Raw genomic sequence first — 23,511 nt, forward strand, 5'->3', positions numbered from 1 at the left:
AGTCATTATATAGTATATATATAATGAAACAGATTTCAACTGAGTTCAATATTTGCATACCATACTAAAGAAAAATATTTATATATAATAAATCAGTTAAATAATTTATAACAAATATATCAAAACAAACAAGTGCTCATTTTAATATGCAATCTGAATAAGTCACAAAAGCAAGAAACCTGTTCATATACAGACGACAATGTAACAAGGAAAATCTTTTAAAAAGCACTTCTACATAAAAGACTCTTATCACACCCTTATTCATGTGATACGAAGACCGTATTCAGCTCTTTCTTTAATTTGATATATGTTGGTATTTGAACATGTTTTTATCATATTTATTAAACTTACTTATCATTTTGAGATATATCAATATTCTTGCTAAATATACTGAGCCAAAGTTAGCTTTAAAACTGTGAACAGCGTCGTTTAGGATAAACGCTTTGTCTACATTTCATTCAGCGTAGCACAATCAACAGAGTGAAAGAAATTGACACTCTCGTCCAATCAGGCAGAGTGTTGCATAAATCTTCCATTTTGATAAATTATCTATAATGCGTTATCAAGTAGTTTGACTTGCAAACTGAAGTCACGTGGCATAGGTAACGAAAACGAATTTAGACGGCGTCGCCGAAAAAATCTTCTTTATTGTTTGAGTTTAGCGCCGTTTTTCAACAGTATTTCCAGTTATATAACGGCAAACAATTAACATACCTAACGTCCCTGATTCTACACAAGTAACTGCTAACTTCTCGGGATGAATCAGCGGTGAAGAACGTGTGATTTCAGACACATTGTCATTTCATCAAATCGTCACGGTGAACATATCCCACGCCCAGGGATCGAACTGGCGACTCTGCGACCCGTAGATCTGCGCTCCGTCTAATGTGATATGTGGGCGGGCTTATAAGTTCGAGTTCTGAAAATGAACACAGAACACTTGTAACAAGAGTTTGATATTTATGACAAAACACTTTCTAATTAAGTTCTTTAATTCTTATCAAAAAGGGTGTAAGAAGGGGAACGTGGCTTTAGTATTTTAAAATAAGAATTTAATAACATGCATAGCTTTATCCATATACAGTATAGATCGTTTAATCTTATTTATCATTGATATAATTCTGTTGGAACAGCACAGATATTACACGAGGTATGTTTTTCTATTTAGTCATCAGTTTGGAAAGCTTTGGTGAAAATCTCCAGTAATGTAATTTTCTTACAAAAACAATGTTTTGTGTTTTCCTTGTGCAGAATCCCTACCTTAGTTTTGTTGTGTCTCGATACCGGGTTCCGTTCTAATTCTATTTCTGGTTAACATTCTTGTATATGATACATATCTGTTCAGCTTTGGGCCTCCGTGGCCAAGTGTTTAAGTCACTGACTTCAAATCATTTGCCCCTCATCGCTGTGGGTTGGAGCCTCACTCGGGACGTTGAATTCTTCATGTGCGGAAGCCATCCAGCTGCCTCATGGAAGGTTGGTGGTTCTACCAAGATGCCTGCCGTGATGAAATAATGCATGAAGGGGCATCTGGGGTCTTTCTCAACCATCTAAGTTGGAAAGCCGCCATATTGCCTGTAATGGTGTCGGTGCAACGTTAAACCAAACGGATCAATCAAATTAATCCGTTCAGCTGAACCCACGATGTTGGATATAATGTAACGAATGTTTTGAATATTGATTCTTTTATACAAAATGAAATAAACATTCAAAAATAATATTGAGTCTCTTTCTAAATACACCAACGTGATTGCTTCACTTGCCTTCGCAAAATAGATTTAGTAAAAATAGTGTAGGCCATAAGCCGAAAGACTGTGCACTTTGTACAAGAGCTTTTGTTTTGTATGATTCTTGCGTATTATATCATAATATTACAATTCTGATGTAGAACCCATCGCTGCATGAAGTATTTAACAAAATATAGACCAATTTTGATGAAACTTTACCACTGGAGATTTTCGTTGTACTTGTCATAACTTTTTTTATATTTGTTTAATTCTAAAAATATTTTGTACAAATATATGATTTGTGTTTTAAATGCCGACGCGATACATATATTTGTTTGGTGTTTATTGCAAAATTACTGGAGCGTGTCGAGCTTTATTGATTTAAGCAATTCTGTATGTAAAACATGTACACGTTGACCTATTTTGTAAAAATGCATGTATAGAACAAGGTTGAAGCCGTGCCAAGTAGAACTGGTACAAAACTGGATAAAATGTCAATGCAGACATAAGTAGACTTTTCTGAAACTTTTTAGTTGACAATTTATTGCAATTTTCTCATACAATGTTCTGAAGCTTATGGCAAAAGCCACTGGACCGTGACAAACTGTATTCATTGCTAATATGCACGTATTCGTTTGTAAATATTGAAAAATACTTTTTAAAAAACATGCAGATGATAGCCAATAAGACGTTCATAGGAAATAAGGCAAAGCGTCAAAGCGAGCTCTATTTCACTACTCAAAAGAAAGTGAAGATTCGTGAGAAAGTGTTAAATAAGGAAAGAAGGTAGTAATTCACCGATTATGTCTCTATGGTCACACCGAAAGTAGTCAATATCAGTATACAGTGCTATTTTCCCGCCCGGTAAAGGTTATTTTCATGCCAGAAATAAGAAGTATTGATACTTTATCGTAAAGAAGAATGTCTGTAAAAATGATTTAAAGCTAGGTAACGTTATATTCTTCGAAGTTTGTATAGAACCTGCTGGTAGGATCACGTGACCATGGTTTCATTGCATTATGGAAAACCAAATATTTTTTGTTATTTATTGATTTCTATAGACATACCGGTACCTTCAAGGCAAGGACTATCTCGCAAGAAGTGAAAGGCTGGAAATGCTGACAAGAAGATGCTATGCATTGTCATTTTACATTGAAAATTGTAGCAGAGACATACAGTACATGCCAAAGAGCTATAAAAAGGCATATAGAGTAAATCTCGCAAACATCACTTGGGAACTGAATGAGAACTCATTTTACCGGTGTATGAAATAGACAGCAGAAGGATAAAAATTTGTGTCGTGAAAAACTTTCTATCAGATCGTTTGTTTACAATGATAATGGTGTTTTTAATGCTTTTAATATTTCTACACGGGAAGGAATGAATTTATGATTGGAAGTCTGAGAAATCAACAGTTGTCATTTGAAAATTGGACCCGATTCGGTTATTACGCGCCCGCTGTATCGCCAGTGTAATACTTTAATAAGCGTCTGTTGATTTGATCACGAGTGATCGAGTCAGCAAACGCTTCAATAAGATAACGAGCTTACGCGAGATTATCTCCTGTTGCCATTCTGTGTATTTTATACTTCTTTGTACATGCTAACCTATTAAGAAAAAACTCGCATTTCGTGAAAATCGTATTTTCTTATCAGAATTTTATTATGAAAACCATTTTTAAGAAAAACACGGTAAGTCATTTTCACATTTAATGCAAAAGTGAGAGTTTTTCTAGAAATTAGGCTTAATCCTGATTTTTAAGGTGTTCCCCGCACTTGGTTTCGCATCAGAGGCATTATTATAGAAATTGAAGGCTTTTCAAGTACTTACAGCTGTTCCTTGAAAAGTATTAGAAATAAGAAAAGTAAGATAATAATAGTTCTATCAAACATTTGCAAAACTGATGACAATCGACTTATGTACAATAATTTATTGTAAATTATATGAAGATTACACCGTGGCGTTCTTTGCCATTCGTCGCGTTTGCTTAAAAATATTACTGGCATGCTTTTCCAATTTCTTTCTAGATTCTTTCTATAAAAATGTTATCATATTTTCCATGTAGCTGGAAGTCTCTCTTTAGGGACCAGATCACGTTCTCTGTATACTGCAGAGAAAACACTTTCCTCGCCAACAGCTGCGCTTTGTTATCTTCCAGTGAAAGTTTTGGAATCCATCAAATCAAAATTATGAATATATGCATGTATGAAGACAAATTTGAGGCGGACAGGCAAAATATGTCTCAATTTCAAATGAGGCATATACAATTGGCGCTAAAACAATATGAAATCAAAGTAAAGTAATACCATGAGAATTGAACAAAGGACGCCGCATTCTTTATATAAAATAATGATTGTTAAATACTTGTGAGAAGGAATAAGAATGTCAAAATGCAATTCTTCTCAGATGACACTGAGCCTTATTCTGTTGACAAAAAGAATACGAATGCCTTTATTAAATGATTTCAAGGGACATAACTCTGACCCTTATAACTTATCATAAAAATGGCGGGTAGAGGTGGATTCTACATCTAAAATGTTTCGTTATAGATAATAGTTATGTATCAGACAAAGATCCAAACTATTCTAAAAAGTGCACAATTCGAGCCTATTTTCAGTCTTATAACCTCCATTATAAGTATACTAAATATATCATAGTGACTGTTTCGTTTCTCTAAAATATTTTTATAAAGAAAAGAACAGAAACAAATCATAATATCCATTAGTGAAGAAATTTCAGACTATGAATCTCTCACACTTGTTTTTGTAGATTTCATTCCTCATGGTTAATAGCTAAACGTGAATTTCGTTTTTACGGAACCATTACGAATTTCCGTTCATAGCCCGCCGCTAATGGATACTGCAGACAGCAGAAATGTTTTCGCAACGATACAAGGCTATTTGCGTACACATAAGATGCTCAACTTAGCATTATAAACTTTTAATGTAATTGTGTTTCATTACTAATGACCAGGCATTGTTGACAATATCTATTAGTAAATCTCACAATCATATTGATAATATTGTAATTAAACAGCTACATAAAGTCAATATAATAGTAGATGCATGAAGCCAATGACATTTACAGCACCATATATATACCGCTTACATGCGACTGGCTTTATCATTATTTAATTATTGTACACATATGTGTAAACGTTGTATATCTGTTAAATGGATATAAGATAACAAATACTGGCTCGTTGTTAAACAGTCAAAAATGATTTGTCCTAAATATACCACCATGGTTGCTTCGTTTGCCCTCTAAGAATTTATTATATTTTTAACAAATGTTAAACAACAGCAATCTTTAAGTGCCGTGTGGCGGCTGTAAAAAGTCTCCCGGTACTTGAATTCAGTGTTGTTATATTTTCTGGTCCTTAGGGATCATGGAGTCCATCCAACATATGTGTAATAAGAGTTCCGCTTAAGCCGGTGCTAGGGGGCGTGAGAGTTGTTGCACATTTCATTACCTCTCATGAACAGTCTCAATCAAACCGAGTCTGCTATTATTCTTCTTGATTGCATTCTTTGTTCCAAATAATCTTTTTACAGATTTTATTAGTATTTGATTCAAAATGAAATAAAAAGTCAATTCTAAAGACATACCCATTTTGATGGCTTCATTTTACCTAGAAGATTGTTATAAAGATAAGGACAAAATGTACTAACCATTACTGAAGCAATTTCAGACAACGAAAGTTAAATACTAAACCGGAAATTCCCTTTTACGAATTTACCATTATAGCGCGTTGTGAATGGATAGTGCAGACCACAGAAAGGTTTTCACCGCTAAACAGGAAAGCCAACACAACATACATAAAAATGTTGCAGACCTTATTTGTTTGAGGCTGTTCGTGGATAATAATAATAATATCTAACTTCTCTTTGACGTAAAGGTATATTAAGCGTCCTTTAAATAGAGATTTTCAACTTACTTCGACGCGGACTGCGGCCAGCAAACTGTGGACTTAAAGTAGGGGTTTTCTCAAACTATTTAAAGGTTTGCAAGAAAGAAAACATCCTTATGGTGTATATGCATCTTTTATCTTCATTTACAGAAGCCCTTGCTTTCACTGTAAAAGAATAGTGTATTGTGAAATCATCTTTTCACTACAGTTCTCTGCTGGGCCATGTAATCGAGGTAAAGGAAATGAAAGCTACCGTCCTGGGTAGAGCAGAAGTCAACATTTACACATATTGGCAGTACCAAAATATAAGTTAGAAACATCCACAGATGTGTTCATACGGCGGTGAACACGGAACCCTCAATGAGTCCCAAGATTGAACACATCATATGGCAAAGCAATCTGACATATCGTCATAGGCGTCACAAATTTTCATCTTTAGTGTATACCGTAAATATACTGTCAAATACAATCTCAAAGTATCAACATTGTATAGACGTGACTTTCAGCAAGATATGATATTTCTGATGTTATGGGATGAGTTATTTCATTTTCAGTTTTTCAATGCTATTTTGTTTCATTCACTAGCTTGGCCTTCTAGACAATAATGATATTGAATTCAAAGTTTGGAACACGTTTATGACAGATTTCAAATATCAAGAAAATGCGCTTGTCACGTATACCAATTTTCTGTCTGAGTGAAAATGAGGTTTCTGTGTGTGCAACTGATATTATTTAAATAAGAATTCAACGTTTTATGCACAATATCATAGCGCAGAAAGCAGCTGACCAAGGTTTGTTTGGCACGCGTAATTGTAATTTGATGTGAGCTCAGTTCATAGGTCAAGCAAAAGGAATTAAAAAAAATAATGTAGTGGAGAAAGAGCACTTGTATCAAAAAGTCGGATATTTTCAACTTTTTCCGAGCAAGATATTATATGTAGGAAGGATTAATTTGTTGCATTAGTATTAGTTGATAATCTACCATAGCAACATAAATAGTATGCACATATGTATCCTTGTAAAGGAAATTCTTGCGTTTTTATTTTAATTTACATGGACAAGGTAATACAATTCAGCTGGAATATCACTTAATATCATAATGGCAAGCTGTGCTTTTTTTTTCATTTATTTTCTGCTGCAACATATTTTTCAGCTAATACAACTATGAAAATCGCCCCATAAAATGTTGCTTTTTTATATTTAAAAAAAAGAGGATGTCGTTTCTTTCCTGTCTGTTCCAACACAACATGATGTTTCATGCAAGGTTATGTCTTCATTCTATTTCGTACTAATATGTGTATGTGTTGTATATCTATTCAGCTGAACCAAATATTTGGCATATGATTTAACAAATATTGATGCTTTTATACATAATAAAATAAACAGTAAAAAATCCTAAATATACTACTGTGGTTGGTTCATTTTCCATCGATAAATTTATTCTATTTTAACAAATGCTATTTTGTCATTCAATATGAAGTAAATTGTCAATTATAAATTAAAACCACCGTGGTGAATCGATTTCCCTCGAAGAATTTTACAAAGAAAATAACAAAACTAATGTCCATTAGTAAAGCAATTTAAGACCGCGAATCCCTCACACTTGTTTTTGTAGATTTTGTTTTGTTCGCGTGGTTAAAAACAAAACCTGACATTTCCTTTTACAAAATCCGTACGACCTTCCGTTCATAGCGCGTCGCTAATGGATATTGTAGACAACGGAAAGGTTTACGTCTCTAAAAATGACTAAATGTGTACACAAACTTTCAACTTAGTACTACATTCAGTGAATATATTTTCGTTTCAACACTAGGGGCATTTATCTAGGAGAAATATCTTTGCTACATCTTTGTCAATCTGGCCACTTCCTTGATGATAATAACCACTGTAAATACCTACACAAACGTTCTCTGTTTGTAAGTACAAAGTCCAAAAATAATATGAAGCGAGGTAACAAATATGGCTTTGATTTGATACAGTCTGATTTCTGAATAAAAATGAACTTTTTAGCCAAGGGTACAAACGTATATTGACAAGCAATGTATTTAGACGTAATTAAAATATGAAAGAATTATTTTGATATTGAACATAAAAGGGAAGGAGAAAAAATATGAAATTTGTCGGTCTTGAGATGTTGTGTCGAGGCAGGGGCAAATCCAGACTGTAGTTGAAAAAAAAATGTTTTTCGGCGTGAGCTGTATTGATTTCGACCTATATTCTATAGTAATAGGGGCACGGAACAGGTGCGCGCTGAAAAGATAAACCATTTATTACGAAGTCCGAAATGACATTGAATATCAGAAGGCATTAAATAGATGATATTTAGTAGTTTTGTTACCCAAAAATAAAAAAAAAATGATTTATTCTAATTTTAAAATATTTAGTAATTTATCACCGCAAGAGAAATCGAATATAAACTTCTTCCCCCGTTGCGCACCTTGATTAGGTAAACTGAAAATCTTAAATTTCGTGAAAATAATGACTATGCAAACAACAACAATATGCAAACCAAATTGAGAAATCACTATTTCATCATATATGTAAGTATTTACCTATTACTATACCCAAATAAAAAGTTTTCAACAGTTATTGACTTCAACTTGAGATTTTGCTTCAAGTTTTATCAAAACTGATGTTAGAATTCTTTGAGTTGCTAGTGGTTCAAAAGCTTCTAGTTTCTATGGTTTTATTTCTTATTTCTAGTCCAACTAATTAAATGCGGGCAGAGATATTGTGCTAGTGGGTTACTTATGGGAAATTCTGACCCAACACGGCATTATTTCAGAATCGGCACAGGACGTCAAATCATTTTGACCTTCTTATCACTGAAAGGATACCTATTGATCATTATCATTTGCTACTTAGTTGAAATATTTGCAAATAAATCTTGAGTATCCATTTATTTTCCTGTCTGTACATCCTGTTTAATTCTGATTTTCCATGCGCCAAACATTATTACCTCTACGCCGTTTGTCTTTTTATAGTATTTTTTTGTTAATCTTCACTTCATTCTAAAATTGCCTACAACGTGAAACTTTCAGCTTTACTAAATGACCGAGCGCTATGTGGAGCGACATCTAGAACGCAATCTAGTTAAAAAGTCTTTACATTGTAAAAGAAGTCAGCGTGAGTACCAGTTCCCCAAAATCAAATAAAACCACATAACAGCGGTCTTATCACTCAGGTAATTCCATTAAAGTTACAAATATGATGGTGGTAGACCTATCAGATATTACGTTGTATGATAGATATTTACGTTTTAATGATGTGTTGAGTTTTGGAAGCAGTGCGTCATTATACATGTACCCCTGCTAGATGGCAAATCATAGCTTTCCTGTACTGTTTGATAAAAATAGCGTTATCCATTATCAGCGTTGATTTGATACTGCAAGTGTAGTGTCACCGAATATTGTTTTAGACTACAAAGAATACAATGTGTAACTTTGGCAATATATACAGTAAAAAATAAAGAAATTGTAAATCGTAACAAGAAATGAAAAGATATTGTAATATATCATCGGTAAAATTGTTATCCCAGATGACATTTTAGAAATAAAAACGAAGTAGGTTAAGTAGATTACTTTCAAACTGGATTACGCATACAAAAATATTAAATTATTTCTCCAACGGCTCTAATATTGTAACTATATAAAATACTGAAAGATACATTTGTATATGACAATAACCTAATACATGTATAGTATTTTTTGTAACTTTCAGATAATCAACAAGATATTTACAAAAAGATGTTTAAAGTATGCTTTAAGGGGAATTCTGTGGAGCAATTTTCACTATATTACTTGAAAAAAATAGACAGTAGATCCCGTTTGCATACAGGTAATTAACAATATAAAGAAAATGCATTGAATTTCAATAGTCCGAGGAATCATGACAGTTATATGTTTTGCTTTTTTTCAATGTTGCATAATTATTTGTTTCAGTGGACAACAACCTACGAACCTTTTGTTGATAGACGATGTGTAAAAAAAACTGTATCATAAATTTATTACAAATAAGCTAACTTGAAGGTTTTATAGAATATGAATTGAAAATAACTTCAAGCTTGAAAAGTAATACAGATAATATTTTTACATAGTTTTAATCCCTTCAAGTGTCATTAGATAATTTAGATGCGTTATTAACGCATTATATAATGAAGTGATAGCAGGATCAAGTCTGTAAGTCATCTGTTTACATTTTGAGGGTTCATTGTGAAGGGTCTGTGTATAGGTAGGAACTATGTCATGACACGCTGTTCCGCAGAAACAATTTATTCTGTTAACTAAAAAAATGATTGCAAATATTGATTTCAACGGGCACATCATTTTTAAGGATAATACGATATAATTATGAAACCTGTCGTTTAAACTTAGCAGTAGCAGATTTAAAGAACACGGCATTATATTTTTACATTATAACAAACATGAACTTGATACTTTAAAAGGAATATCGTCACGAGCCAAAAATATTTCATGACATTTAAAATCAAAGTTCCTGCAGCCTTATGTTTAATTGAACGTTGATTAGCGTGTTAATTGACAGCTTTTCTCTGGCAAAACATTGACTTAGTATACGCAAATCAGAAAATGGCACAGCTAAACATGATATTAATCAATTAACCAGAAGGGTCGTCCTGCAATTGTTTGTAGGCTGAATAAACATACATTCGGTCACCTATTTCAGTCAAATTACATTTGGTTATCCTTTTTTTCCTAATTTGCGGCTTACTATAGATTTACGTCCAACCGCATACAAAAACCAGTCAAGTTAACTTTTACATTCAGTTCGTTCTGTTCTAATACGAGAAGTACGTGGCCTCTGTTGCTTAAAGCTAAGTTGGATAAAGGTTGTTTCCAGAACTCAACACGTGAATCAAATCTCAAATAAGAAAATTAAATCTTTACATAAATGATTGACATTTAAATATTAAAAATGTGACATGATTTCTTACATATAAATCTATCACAACGTGTTTGCAGCAACTAGGAATAGTATTGTGGCTATTTACTAACGATTAAAGACGGACAAAGGCAACAAAATGCAGCTGTTCGTTGATTTATGTTGGCTATAATATTAAAGTTATTAATAACTTTGGGGAGCATTTTACAATTCAAAAATTAGTTTACGAGACAGCGCTCTGTCATAATTTCTTGTTTCATGCCATGTTCCAAAGCTTCGAGAAAAGGTGCACTTAAGCAATTAACTTAAATGTACTCAGTTCACTTTAAAATAAAATTTGTTGAGAAAGCATAGAGCGCAATCTACGGAAACAAAAGATGACTCGAGCAGCTTTTACGCCCTGTAGAATCGGCTTTAGAGGACACTGTCATATATAAACAGATATGCAGTTTCTAAAAATAGTACACGTCACCTACATGATGGCACTGAAACATACACGCCAGAACATTGCGGCGGCATATAAACACGTAAAAACTTGAGTCTGGAAGATTGGAAAATTAATTATAATTTATTTACTGTCAAAGTAGAATCTAGTTGACATTTGTGGTGCCTACAACGCAGAAATTGTAAACTACACACATGACCAGACATAGATGCACTGGTGTTGAAGTTGAAACTTACCGGGCTGAAACATATTCTTACGGTAAAATATAAACAAATAAATTCATCAGTTAGATATTTTTTGTTTCAGAAAATTTGATGTACTTTTTATTACTACTACATAACACTGAAAAAGTCGAGTATTTAGTCGGTATATAACGGAAGCAGAGTAGAATCTCAGTCGTGTTACAATCGTAGGGCGGAATGGAAGAGCTATATTATATCGTAGATTCATGTATAGTCGATTTCGCTATATGTTTATATAGCAACTGCTGCGGATCGTGTTAGAATCTAAAATAAAGAACATCTTTTAGAACAGACCAGACAAACTATATATGCGTTAATATTTTACTAGCTTAGCTACGCCAGCATACGTTCCCTAAAGGAAACGCTGGTTCCTCAGAAACTTTACAAAACGATATTTAGAGAATGCTGTCAAGGAAGTACGGATGCAACTGCGATATGCAAAATATACTTCCGAAATGTGTGGAAACTGTTTTCATATAAGTAATCAATTTGCAAAACTATTTGAACAAAAATACTGTAAGCGTGATAAAACGTCATTGATTATGATTTCAAAAACATATTTTTGTTAATCTTGAGCCAAACAAACACAATTCAAGTAAAAACATGGCGACTTTTCCAATGCTTAGATGATGGAGGAAACAGACATCCGGGCATTATTTTACGCTTGGGCGGACTCCTTTGACCTTCCGTTAACCGAGTGGTTGGCTTCCTCAAATGAAGGACAAGGTCCCAAACCACAGTGAGAGGCAAGTGGACTCGGCCATAGAGGCCAAATAAAGTATGTTTTAACGCAACATCGAGTATTTGCTTTAATCTTCATGTTTCAGTGGAAACAGCCTGAAGAACATTTAAATGAACATTTTAATAACAGAAATATGGTATAAAACAATCTATGTTTTAATGATCAAAATAAAAGTAAAGAGACAAAGAGCAAAACTAACGTAAACACTGACGTTCAAATGACTAGGGACCAATATCACGTTAGTAACTTAAAATTAACAGGTTTGTATCAACTTTAAATTTAAACTTTTTTTCACGCTTAAAAAATATCCTTAGGACTACCGTCACATTTTTATACAATGTCGCAAGGCATACGTATGTTTTTAACAACACAGAAAATGACGTCAGACGACCTTCAGCTTTTTCCGGAAGTAAAGAAAGTGAAAGTTCACAAAGGCTAAACTTGAAAACGAAAGACGCGTTTGTATTGGTCTATTGTCAGGGTTCACGCCCAGAGGTCATCCCATCTAGAGCTTTACGCGTGGAATTCTTCATTTCTTTTGTTTTGCTAATATGGCGTCAATTTTCAGAACTTTCTTACGATTTGAAAATACTTGGGCTTTAGCACGACATGTCATCAAATTTGCACTCGGGGGAAAAATCACAAATTCAACAGGGGTCCGTACCGGAGCAAGGGTATATGGAGATTTTTTAAACTTCGCGAAATCGTTCAATAGGTCCTTTTTTGCTGTTGTCTAAAAGTGTCAGTACATGCCTCTGATGTCAGATATTTCCGTATTTGAGAGCTGCAGACCAATATTTTCAAAATGAATTTCATGTAATAAATGTTGATTCTACGGAAGTGTGAAAGGGCCATCACACGCTAATACGTTTTATTACGTTATGGGTGCAGAAAGGACATATAAGTCAATTGTCATAATGACAAACATATTATCAGCAAAATGCTTTTTTATGCTGCCATTGGAAGATAATGCGATGTTGCTTAATGTGACTTGTTAATTTAAAGATTATGCTGCACGCTATGACATAATAGATATTTCTTCTCTCCGGAGTGTAATTTCCTTATAATCTCAGAGTCATTAAATTAGTTCGTACCATAAAATTCCATCAGACATTAAATATTAACGACGGTATAATCAGATAGAAAATACTTGTTAAAAGATAAATATCGTAAGTTAAGATACGCCAGAGACACCAATTTAAGATAATTGATAAAAAATTGAAGAACAACTGCATTCATTTCTCCGTAATTTAATTTCGCATTCATTTGATTGATATTGAATGTTTATTTAGTAGGTTGAGAGGAATAGCATCAATATTTTCGGGGATATTAACTTTATTTACATGGTTAGGTAAGCACCATATTAAACTAGTTTAAGCTCCCCAATAGTGTTTTTGCCACAGATGTTCCACAGTGTTTTTTTATTTGTCCGTTTTATCCGAGTGTGTTTGTCCTTTTTTTTTGCGCGAGCGCGCGCGCGTGTGTGTTGGTCGTGTGCACGTTCATGTGCTGTGGGGTGCGGTTTTGGAAGGCTGCGTTTTTGGAACGTCGTTTTCCATGTTTGATATTTATCGTTGTTTTTAATAAATGTTAGCCGCCGTTTACTCGGTTTATAATTATATCATTGTTAAATCAGTAAGTTGAGAGGAATAACATCAATCCAAATGTTGTTTTGCAGCCATTAACTCGGTATTTAATCATGCCATTGTTTAATCAGGCGGTTGAGGGGAATTACATCATTTTAATGTAGTTTCGCAGTCATTCACTCGGTATATAATCATACCATTGTTTAATCTGTCGGTTAAGAGGAGTTATATCAATTTAATGTTGTTTCGCAGTCATTGGCTTGGTTTATAATCATGCCATTGTTTAATCAGTCGGTTGAAAGGAATTACATCAATTAAATGTTATTTCGCAGTCTAATCATGCCATTGTGTAATCAGGCGGTTGAGAGGAATTACATCAATTTAATGTTGTTTCGCTGTCTAATCATACCATTGTTTAATCAGTCGGTTGAAAGGAATTACATCAATTTAATGTTATTTCGCAGTCTAATCATGCCATTGTTTATATCAGTCGGTTGAAAGGAATTACATCAATTTAATGTTGTTTCGCTGTCTAATCATACCATTGTTTAATCAGTCGGTTGAGAGGAATTACATCAATTTAATGTTTTTTCGCTGTCAATAACTCGGTATATAATCATACCAGTGTTTAGTTTGTCGGTTGAGAGGAACGACCATTCACACGGTATATAATCAAACCATTGTTTAATCAGTCAGTTGAGAGGAATAACCTCAATTTAAATATTGTTTCGCAATCGTTTCCTTCAAATACAATCATACCCTTGTTTTAATCAGTCAGTTGAGAGGAATAGCATCAGTCTTGCGCACTCGTTTCCTCGGTATAAATTCACACCAAATTCACACATATCGAAAGATCTGCAACATTTTTCAGCATTACCTCCCACAACCCCTACACCCAAACTTTCGCTAACAAACGAATACGAATAAACAAATCATCTCCAGTGTTACCTGTCTCACTAGGAAATCTGAAAATTCTATTAATATGTATACATTGTGGATAATCTAAATGTATCAATTTATGTTATCCATTTCTGTAAAGCAGGAAATTCAAATTCAAATCCATTGTCTTAAACAATGCTTTTTTCGCATACGTTTGTGTTCGCTGCTTCAAAACATGTTACCAAGTAAAACTCTAAGTCAACATACTTCCAAAACCTTAGTACTATATCTGGCGTTTATTATTGAAATAAACAAAGCAAGCAAGCACAGGGTGTGTGTATAATATGTCTTTACAAAACAAGGGAATGTAATCTTACAACTACTGTTAATAGATACCGGATGGAATTTACATACATAGCTATAAAGGGAGAAGTTACTGTATAAGAGTTGCATTATGCATTATAGTGAAGACTAGATATCAACATACAAAGGATAAAGGACAGCCGTTTTTCATTTGATTTTCCAAATCATTATTATCACATAAAAGTAGAAAATTACAAAGCCCGCTTAATGTTTGAAGAAAAGCCGAGGCAAACATTTACAAAGTAATCAGAGATATGCCTTGTCCGGTACTTAAAGGCACAAAAATTTCTCGTCAGTCAGTTTTCGAAAGGCGCGAGAAATGTAACACTATGCATATTTATTACATTTGTAACTTAAGACGAATGCACAACATACCTTTTTGTCTTTCCCGATAATCCCATACAATGCCTTTAACAATCAATGAAACTGTCCTCTTCCAATACGACGAAAGACGTACTTTATTGACTGTAAACGATATTTTCTTCAATATTTTAGAAAATCTGTTTCTATTAACAACATTTGCCCTCAGCAGTGATAGTCATTTCCTACGAACCATTCGTGTGAGCAACGAAGACACATATCAATAAAATATTGTAAATTGAGTACCGCGAAGAATCAGGAGAAAATTGATGTCCAATTAATAACCGCTATGAATGTTATTTACTTAGGGAAATGTCATCACTTAAAGAGATACATGTTATATGTATACTTTGATTGTCTAGTCTTAGACTAACATATCTATAAAATTTACTACAGTGCATTCCAAAAATAGCTATACAGCAAAAACTCAGTATTTCTCTGAAAATCGGGAAATTTTTAAAGTCCAAATAGTTTTCCATATAAAATTCGATAAAACACTCTCTAAATACTAGACTTACAGTCCGTTGAGATCAAGTAATCAGTAATAAAGTTTCTTTCTTCCTTCATAATGACACTAAGAAAGCTCTTTTCTCTCTAGCTAGAGATAAAAGACATTGTATTGTATTTTCAGAAAGTGCTATTTTAGAGGATTTTATGACAGAGATATTTGTTTTAAAGGACTCTAACGACTCAAGCCAGTCTATCTGAATACCGGAAATATTAAAATCTGAAAATCGGGACCGAATAGGAATATCCCCTGAAAGCAGACGATACATGTCTTGTGTTTTCTTATAGTAGCAGTGCGAAAATCTCTTATCGGTGTGTTATTTGTATATCGGCAATTCAATGGAAATATATTATTCTCGATTGGCAAAATGAAACAGTTAAGTAAATAAGTTAAATAAAGCGAACATTTTGGCATATAAATAAAGGATAAATATTCATTATTAATTAAAAAAATACTGATCTTTACATGATTTTTCTGATCTGTAGGAGTTTAGCATATTCATAATTTCATGTAAGGTTATTTAATTTAATGACAGAAAATTACATTGCGTCTTTGATTTTATTTGTTGCTGAAAAATAACAAAATATATCGAGCTAAATAATGTATTTACTAATATCAAGTTAAATTTGTGTAAATTTCCACGCGCCTACTCGCACTGGCAAGTAAAACTCAGGCAATGACAAGTGAAACTCCATGTTTGCTCGACTGACTGGTCATGTGCTTTTGTGTGACAAAGCGTTGCCAAAATTCATCTATTAACTATGTTATGAATAACCTCGCGAAAAATCATGATAATATCAAAGACCGTAGACCCTTTAAAACTGAACCACACAACGATCATTATTAACAAGTACGCATAAGTTTGTCGGTTACGGTAGTACTGGGATTCACTCGTCAGTTTTTAGTCGAAATCTTTACAATAAATACACGCAAGCTAGTCTGGAAATGAAAATATTTTATCAGCGTTGATGTTTGTATATTGACTACTTTATAACTCCTACTGTGTCGCATTTGATATCCGTAAAGATCTGGTAGCTTGACGAAGACATTTGATTTGGGCTGATGAAAGAATTTTTTTTGAGTCAACTGAGAGTTCACTATGGGCTAGCTGATTATACTGGCTTCTCGTCCTACAGGGCGTGTGATGGAAAATAATTGCAGCACTGATTAGTCATATCTATATAACCGGTATCGATATTGACTTTGTCCTGGTGGTGTCCAGTTTTCAGAGCGTTTTCTTTTTGTAAAAAAAATAATTATTAAAATCAGTTAGTTTCAAAATGATACGATGACTAGGTCTAAAATGTAATCATAACATTTATAAGAATATCAATTGCCATTAAACTGTTTGACTTGGACCCAGTGTGTTATATTTTCTGTCCTTTAGGACCGTGGAGTCGATTCAATACTGACGTATAAATGAGTTCCGCTTAAGCCGTTGCAAGTGGGCGTAAGAGGTATTGCACGTTTCCATTACATCACACCGAGTCTGCCATAACTGCTTAGCTTTGTTTCATATTATGCCTTATTATACATTACAAACTAATAAGATTGATGTAAGGTTGATACAGAGAAAATAAATTATCTTTTACATTCAGGAAAGGGTAAACATGGGATTAAACCTACAATACCAAGGTTATGGCTAACAAATATCGTTACATTTTGTTGCTAGAAATTGACATTGTTTTACTTTCAAATGATATCTTTCGGCGAAAATATCGTTTCAGTGACAAGTTTTGGGCTTTTTTTGTATCATTGCATCAACAGAGTTGCATATTGAGATACTTTTCTCTTATTCTAGTTTACCTGGACAAATATGCAAAACAGACAGTATACACTACTTTACACCTATTTCCAATGATATGCATTGCCAATACAATGTGATTATTTTATTATGAGATACGTATGCTTCATTTGTGCACAAAAAAAACGTAATTGAAATATTTTAGATTAAACAAGCAATACGAAAAATAGAACATTCTTAAAGATATGGAGCAAAAGATCCTAAATAAATGTCTACATCGATGTTTCTAGTCTGTTTATGGCTTAGCTTAAACACATAGGCCTTTTGAAATTCAGTTTATTTTCTTTTACACATAAACAAACTACGGTATTGCGTGCTAAACAAATCGTCAGACATGAACAACAATAATCTATTCATGAATCATGAAACAAATATAGTTTTTTTTTCTAAAATTTATTTGTCTTATGATCTACAAGCTGTTCAAAGACGTAAAATAAAATCAATTAATCATCAACATTCATTTACTGAAAAACAAATTAAACCAAAACAGATCATTCCATCATCGCAAATTATTACATGCAATGCATTTATTACAATCGATGAAACGTTGCCATTCCGATACAGTTCCAGCAATACGTGACAAGACTATAAACGAATGCTTTTCAACCTGATAGAAAATTGGTTTCTATTAACAACATTTACCCTCAGCAGTGATTGTCATTTCCTCCGGACTATTCACATTAGCAACGGAGACACATATCAATAAAATGTTGTAAATGGAGTACCGCGGCGTTAATTTTCTCCCAAAAGACGCACGCGGATGTCCTATTAATAACAAGTCTGAAATTTATTTACAAGAAATACTTTTTAAGCGTTGATAGACTGTTTTCAGATTTTCACTTGATCTGTAAAATGTCTATCAAAAACTTCATACTTTGAACGTTTACTATATATCAGTATTTTATTATGAAAATAATATATAATTAAAAGCTGTAACAAAGAAACAATGTATTATATAAGTAACAATATTTCTTAAAACGTAAAAAAGAAGAAGTAGATATAAACTAGTTTTAATTTTTTTTTTGAATCATCCTTGATCTGTTACGGTGTAAATAATCTGAACATTGCAGAAATCAGTTATTTGCCTAGCATTTAATTAATACGAATGGTCTATAGTGTTCTGGCCGATGATATGTCCTTACTCAACAGTTTGTCAAATGGGATTCAGTGGCATACCTGTCTCTCTTTTAATGAAATTTAACTTTTTTTCCCTAGAAGCTTTATGTAATTCAAGATGAATACTTGGTTAATGTACAGTGTTGATTGTAAAGGTATGGCCTGTCTAAGAACGAAAAAGTGGTTGTATGGTGGTCAAACATGTTATGTTTAAATTACTTATCTGGAAAAAATGAACCAAAAATAAAACTCAGCATGTCTTTATCATGCTATGTCTTGATGATTTTAAAGAATTTCCTAAGTTAGGCAACAAACCTTTCCATCTGCCATTCCGATACGGATAATGCAAATTGCTTTTGCTGGCTTTTGGACTGTCATTGTGTTATTGTAAATGTTAAGTGTGTGTTTTTATTAGAACTCCACACAGTGAGAAATAATGAATGTCACCAACTTCGAAACTAAGTTTAAAATAACACATTTCACACGGTAATGTGTTCTTTTTATTTGCATTGTTACGTTTCATACTTCCAACGGATGTTATAAAGATTTTATAGTAAAATAAATTCGTTTAATTTATTTTACTTACATTTGGCATGGAAAGTGCCGCAATAAATAATAATGACAGAGTGCGCTCTCTCTCTCTCTCTCTCTCTCTCCCTCTCTCTCCCTCTCTCTCTCCCCCCCCCCCCCTCTCTCTCTCTCCCCCCTCTCTCTCTCTCTCTCGTAACAAGTTTTTAAAGTGTGAATTGTTCCGCAGCATGATTATTACAGATAGCATTATGAATAACATAAAACTGCATTACAGCTCCTTTGACACGTTTTTGTTCTTATTTCAGCTTGGACAAACATAAGCAAACTATTACTGAATACTCCAGACACTCCTTCTTATATGTTGGCTTGCATTGCATAACACATGAAGGTACTTTGAACATATCTTGTATTTGTTCTTATTTAAAGTCGATCTGGGCGCATATATTGCATTTAAAATAGTAAAATGAAACAAAAATATGTCTGTCAAACAAACAAACATAACAAAAGACCTAGAGATTTTACATATTCCTGTTTGGACAAACCGACTTTGATTAATCTCTTGTGTGTTTGTTTTATACAAATAAAAACGGCTAGTGTGTATAATTATAAGGTTAAGCAGTGTAATGGTAATGTTAAAACTAATTACTGGTTAAGATAAGTTGCAATTATTACTTCTGTTGTATTGTTATGCAATATCATAATCCAATGGAGCATCATTCCGTCATTAATACGAACATTTCAATTCCTTTATTGCTATTATGACAATGTTCAACTATTATAATAAATCATTATTATAACTATAATCGTTATTATTATTATTATAGATATTATCATCATCATCATCATCATCATCATCATCATCATCATACCCTTTATTTAACTTCAAAACATAGGTGAAGTTTAAATATATAGGTAAACGTGAAAAGCAATACAATAGTAATAGTGATAAGATAAACTTTGTCGAATATTGGCTTCTTGAAATGTATTACTTATAGAGTACTTTAATGCCTCAACAGTAAGCTTTCCAAAGAAGGCGTTCAAAATATTACATTGGCCGATCTTTCCATATATGCCTCTTATGTAATCAATATATTGTCTTCTCATACAGTTGAAGCAATCCATGACAAGGCTGTTTAACGATATTTGCTTTAATTTCTTACATCATCTGTTTCTTTTAGCAACATTTACGATTAGCAGTGTCACTCATTTCTTGCGAACCATTAGCAAATAGAAGTTTCAACTGAATGTTGTAAACAGAACATCAATACGTTAATTTTCGTTCACTGGACGATTAAGTATGTTCTTTTAATAACAACTGTAAAAGCTACTTTACACATTTTATTTGTCACTATTAAAACAAGTCTTAATGCTTGATTGAGTATCCTAAATTGTTTTTAAAATAGAATGATACATCGTTGAAATGTTCCATCAAATTCCTTTTTATTCTTTGTATTTTCTTTCCGTTTTGAGATATATTGCTAATTCAGGTGTGTCGAAGTGAATTTAAAGCCCTAGCTATTTACGTTCCGATATGTTTATGTGAAAATGTGAAACCAACATACAAGTGTAACCATGTATTATAAGTATAAAACTAAGGAAAACTGAATAAAATACGTCTCTGAAAATGTATATGAAATGTCTTCAATACATTTAGCAATAAACACCCGCAGAAAGGATGTTTTTTAGTCGAATTCCTGTTTTATCGACGTAAAACGAAATTTAGATACCGGATTTCTGCTATATTTTAAATAATTATAAATGTATTATTTTTTTCATGAAATTCAATAAAAACATGATCGTTTTGTACAACTCAAAGGAGTTTGGACACGCCAAGAAACATATATTATACCTTATTTAAAGCGTTATTCGGTAACAAAAATGTATAAGTGCAGAAAATATTTGACGTGCGGTCACAAAGTGCACATGTACTGCTTTAGTAAAAGTATGATATCGGATCGAAATTAGTCAAAGATCAATATTAGTGCGTTAGTGCAATGCCTTATAGGAACCCATACTGTGACTTATAATCATAGTTCCGGGTACTATTTTCAATATCGATGTGACTTGCAATAAGAAATTAAATTTCTTTAATACTCTGTCGAACCTTGATGCAAAATACAACTAGAATTATGAACGATATCTAAGACTTTCACTACATTAGGAAGTCTTTATAATAATATATGGTAACAAATTTCATTTCCGCTCAATATGAAGTCAAATGAATCTAGCAAGCAATGCTTTCATCACGATATCCGACTATAAAAGTTTGCCCTGATGAAATAAAAGAAAGGTCATGTTAATATATTTTTTGATTCTCTTGAAATATATGAACACAATCTCGTGACTTAGAGATATTATGTTCAACACAAACTCACTGTAAACGAATGTTAAATTCAATTTGAACCGACAAATAAACATTGTACGTTCTTTTTCTAAAAAAACAAGTCTGGTTTTGATTTTGTACGAAAACAATGTTCCAAAACAAATGTAATGCGATTTTCAAAATGTTAAGATAAGTACGTGAAAGTGGTATGGAAATATAATGATAAATATAAAACAAATGAAAGAGGTATTCTAAAACATTCGTGCAAACGAAGTTTAATAGAAATATATTCCCGATGGTTTTAGTTCAACCAATATACGTCAGTTGTATGAGTAGCGTAACATCATTTAAGAAAATATCCAAATACGGATCCCGAATAAAAAACAAGCGAGTAGGACGGCCGACAAGAGATACATTTTGCATTTGTGACATCAAAAAGAAATTTTTCTTAGAATAAAACAAGAAGAAAAAAAAAACTAACACAATTTAAGTATATGAAATAATTTCTGACAAGAAATTCCTTCCCTCAGTAGTCTCAAGAATAATACGTTAACTTTATTTGCTTATGATTTATAACAACGACACTATTATCAAATAGAAATTACATGGGAAAAGATTTGTATCATCAAAACTGATACTGTAATGCCTGTGATCTTATACATCACTTGTGTTCGCACTTAAGGTGTGTTTGCTGCCATGAAACATCATTCATGAATATACCTTTACAATCTTACCAAACAAATTAAAGCAGGAAATTAACTGTAATATAAAAACTAACTGTCGGAAATAACGTACATTTATGTATCACAACGTTTAACGCTATTTATTTGTATTACGTTTTGGCGTCACTGACGTCACTTCCTGATATTGTAAACATCTTGAGTTTGAATAATAGATTCATATGAACCAGACGTGCGTTCTTATATAGAGTTTAACCGCAACCCCCCACATTTTGATGCCGTGACAAACGCAACGATGAAAGTAGATAAACTGCGATCACTGAGAGACAGCCAACGCAAAGTTATTGAAATTCAACTTGAGAAAATTCAACGTGCTAAAGAAAATTCATCGATGTTGGAATTTCGAACAATCTTGGAATCAATTACAAACAAAGTAGAAAATTTGAAATCACTGAACGAGAAAATTTTAGAACAGACAGAAATAACCGAAATTGAAGAGGAACTTATCAGCAGTGAAGAATTTTCGTTGCAAATTGAAATACAACTTCGTCAATTTCGTGAATTTGACAATTTTTCAAACCAGGAGAGAAATAATTCGTCATCTTCAGATCAACATCAGACTGTAACTTTTCCGAGCGCTTGCAGTGTACATTCAGCACAGTATCATCGTCTTCCTAAATTATCGTTACCTACTTTTGACGGAAATATTCTACAGTGGCAATCGTTTTGGGACTCTTTCAGCACTACTGTTCACACAAATCCGAACTTGTCAGATGTGCAGAAATTTAATTATCTACGATCGCAGGTGGATGGCGACGCAGCCAGAACTATTGAGGGATTTGCACTTACGAACTCCAACTACGTTAAGGCAGTCGAACTTCTACAGGAACAGTATGGGCAGGCGCATAAAATTGTACACGCATACATGCAGGCTTTGTTACAACTTCCGTCACCAAACAACACACTCAGCAGTCTGAGAAATTATTATGATAAACTTGAAACCTATATCCGTGGACTTGAATCATTGAATCAACATCAGGAATCTTACGGAACACTTTTAGTGCCAGTTGTCTTTGATAAACTTCCGGCGGAAATACGAAAATCCTTAGCACGAGAACATAAGGGCAGTAATCTTCAGCTAAACGAACTTCGCAAAGCAATTTACGAGGAAATTAACGTTATGGAAGCAGGTCAGATCAACAGCCACAGCATATTAGAAAACCCCGCTACAATGTCACTCTTAACAAGTTCCGGTCCTAAACAAGGATTTCAGCGGAATAAAGATAGGAAACATTCTCAGCAGCAGCAACATTCTCAGCAACAAGATCGACGCCCTAGTAACCAAAAGGTATGTGTTTTTGCTCAAGTAACACACATTTAGCAAATGACTGTAATG

The 23,511-nt window shown here is 33.2% G+C and overlaps 1 protein-coding gene across 1 annotated transcript; it reads left to right on the forward strand.

The window, feature by feature from the left end:
- The first annotated feature begins 22,410 nt into the window (after window positions 1-22,410).
- LOC128559265 (uncharacterized) lies at window positions 22,411-23,496 on the forward strand. The gene has a single exon (XM_053550519.1). The coding sequence runs from the start codon at window positions 22,411-22,413 to the stop codon at window positions 23,494-23,496; it is 1,086 nt and encodes a 361-aa protein (XP_053406494.1).
- Window positions 23,497-23,511: the final 15 nt, after the last annotated feature.

This window comes from Mercenaria mercenaria, chromosome 9 (genome assembly GCF_021730395.1).
Source record: "Mercenaria mercenaria strain notata chromosome 9, MADL_Memer_1, whole genome shotgun sequence".
Taxonomy (NCBI): Eukaryota; Metazoa; Mollusca; class Bivalvia; order Venerida; family Veneridae; genus Mercenaria; species Mercenaria mercenaria.

Coding starts and splice junctions, on each gene's coding strand:
- LOC128559265 (XM_053550519.1), top strand. CDS start 22,411: ATGAAAGTAGATAAACTGCGATCACTGAGAGACAGCCAACGCAAAGTT.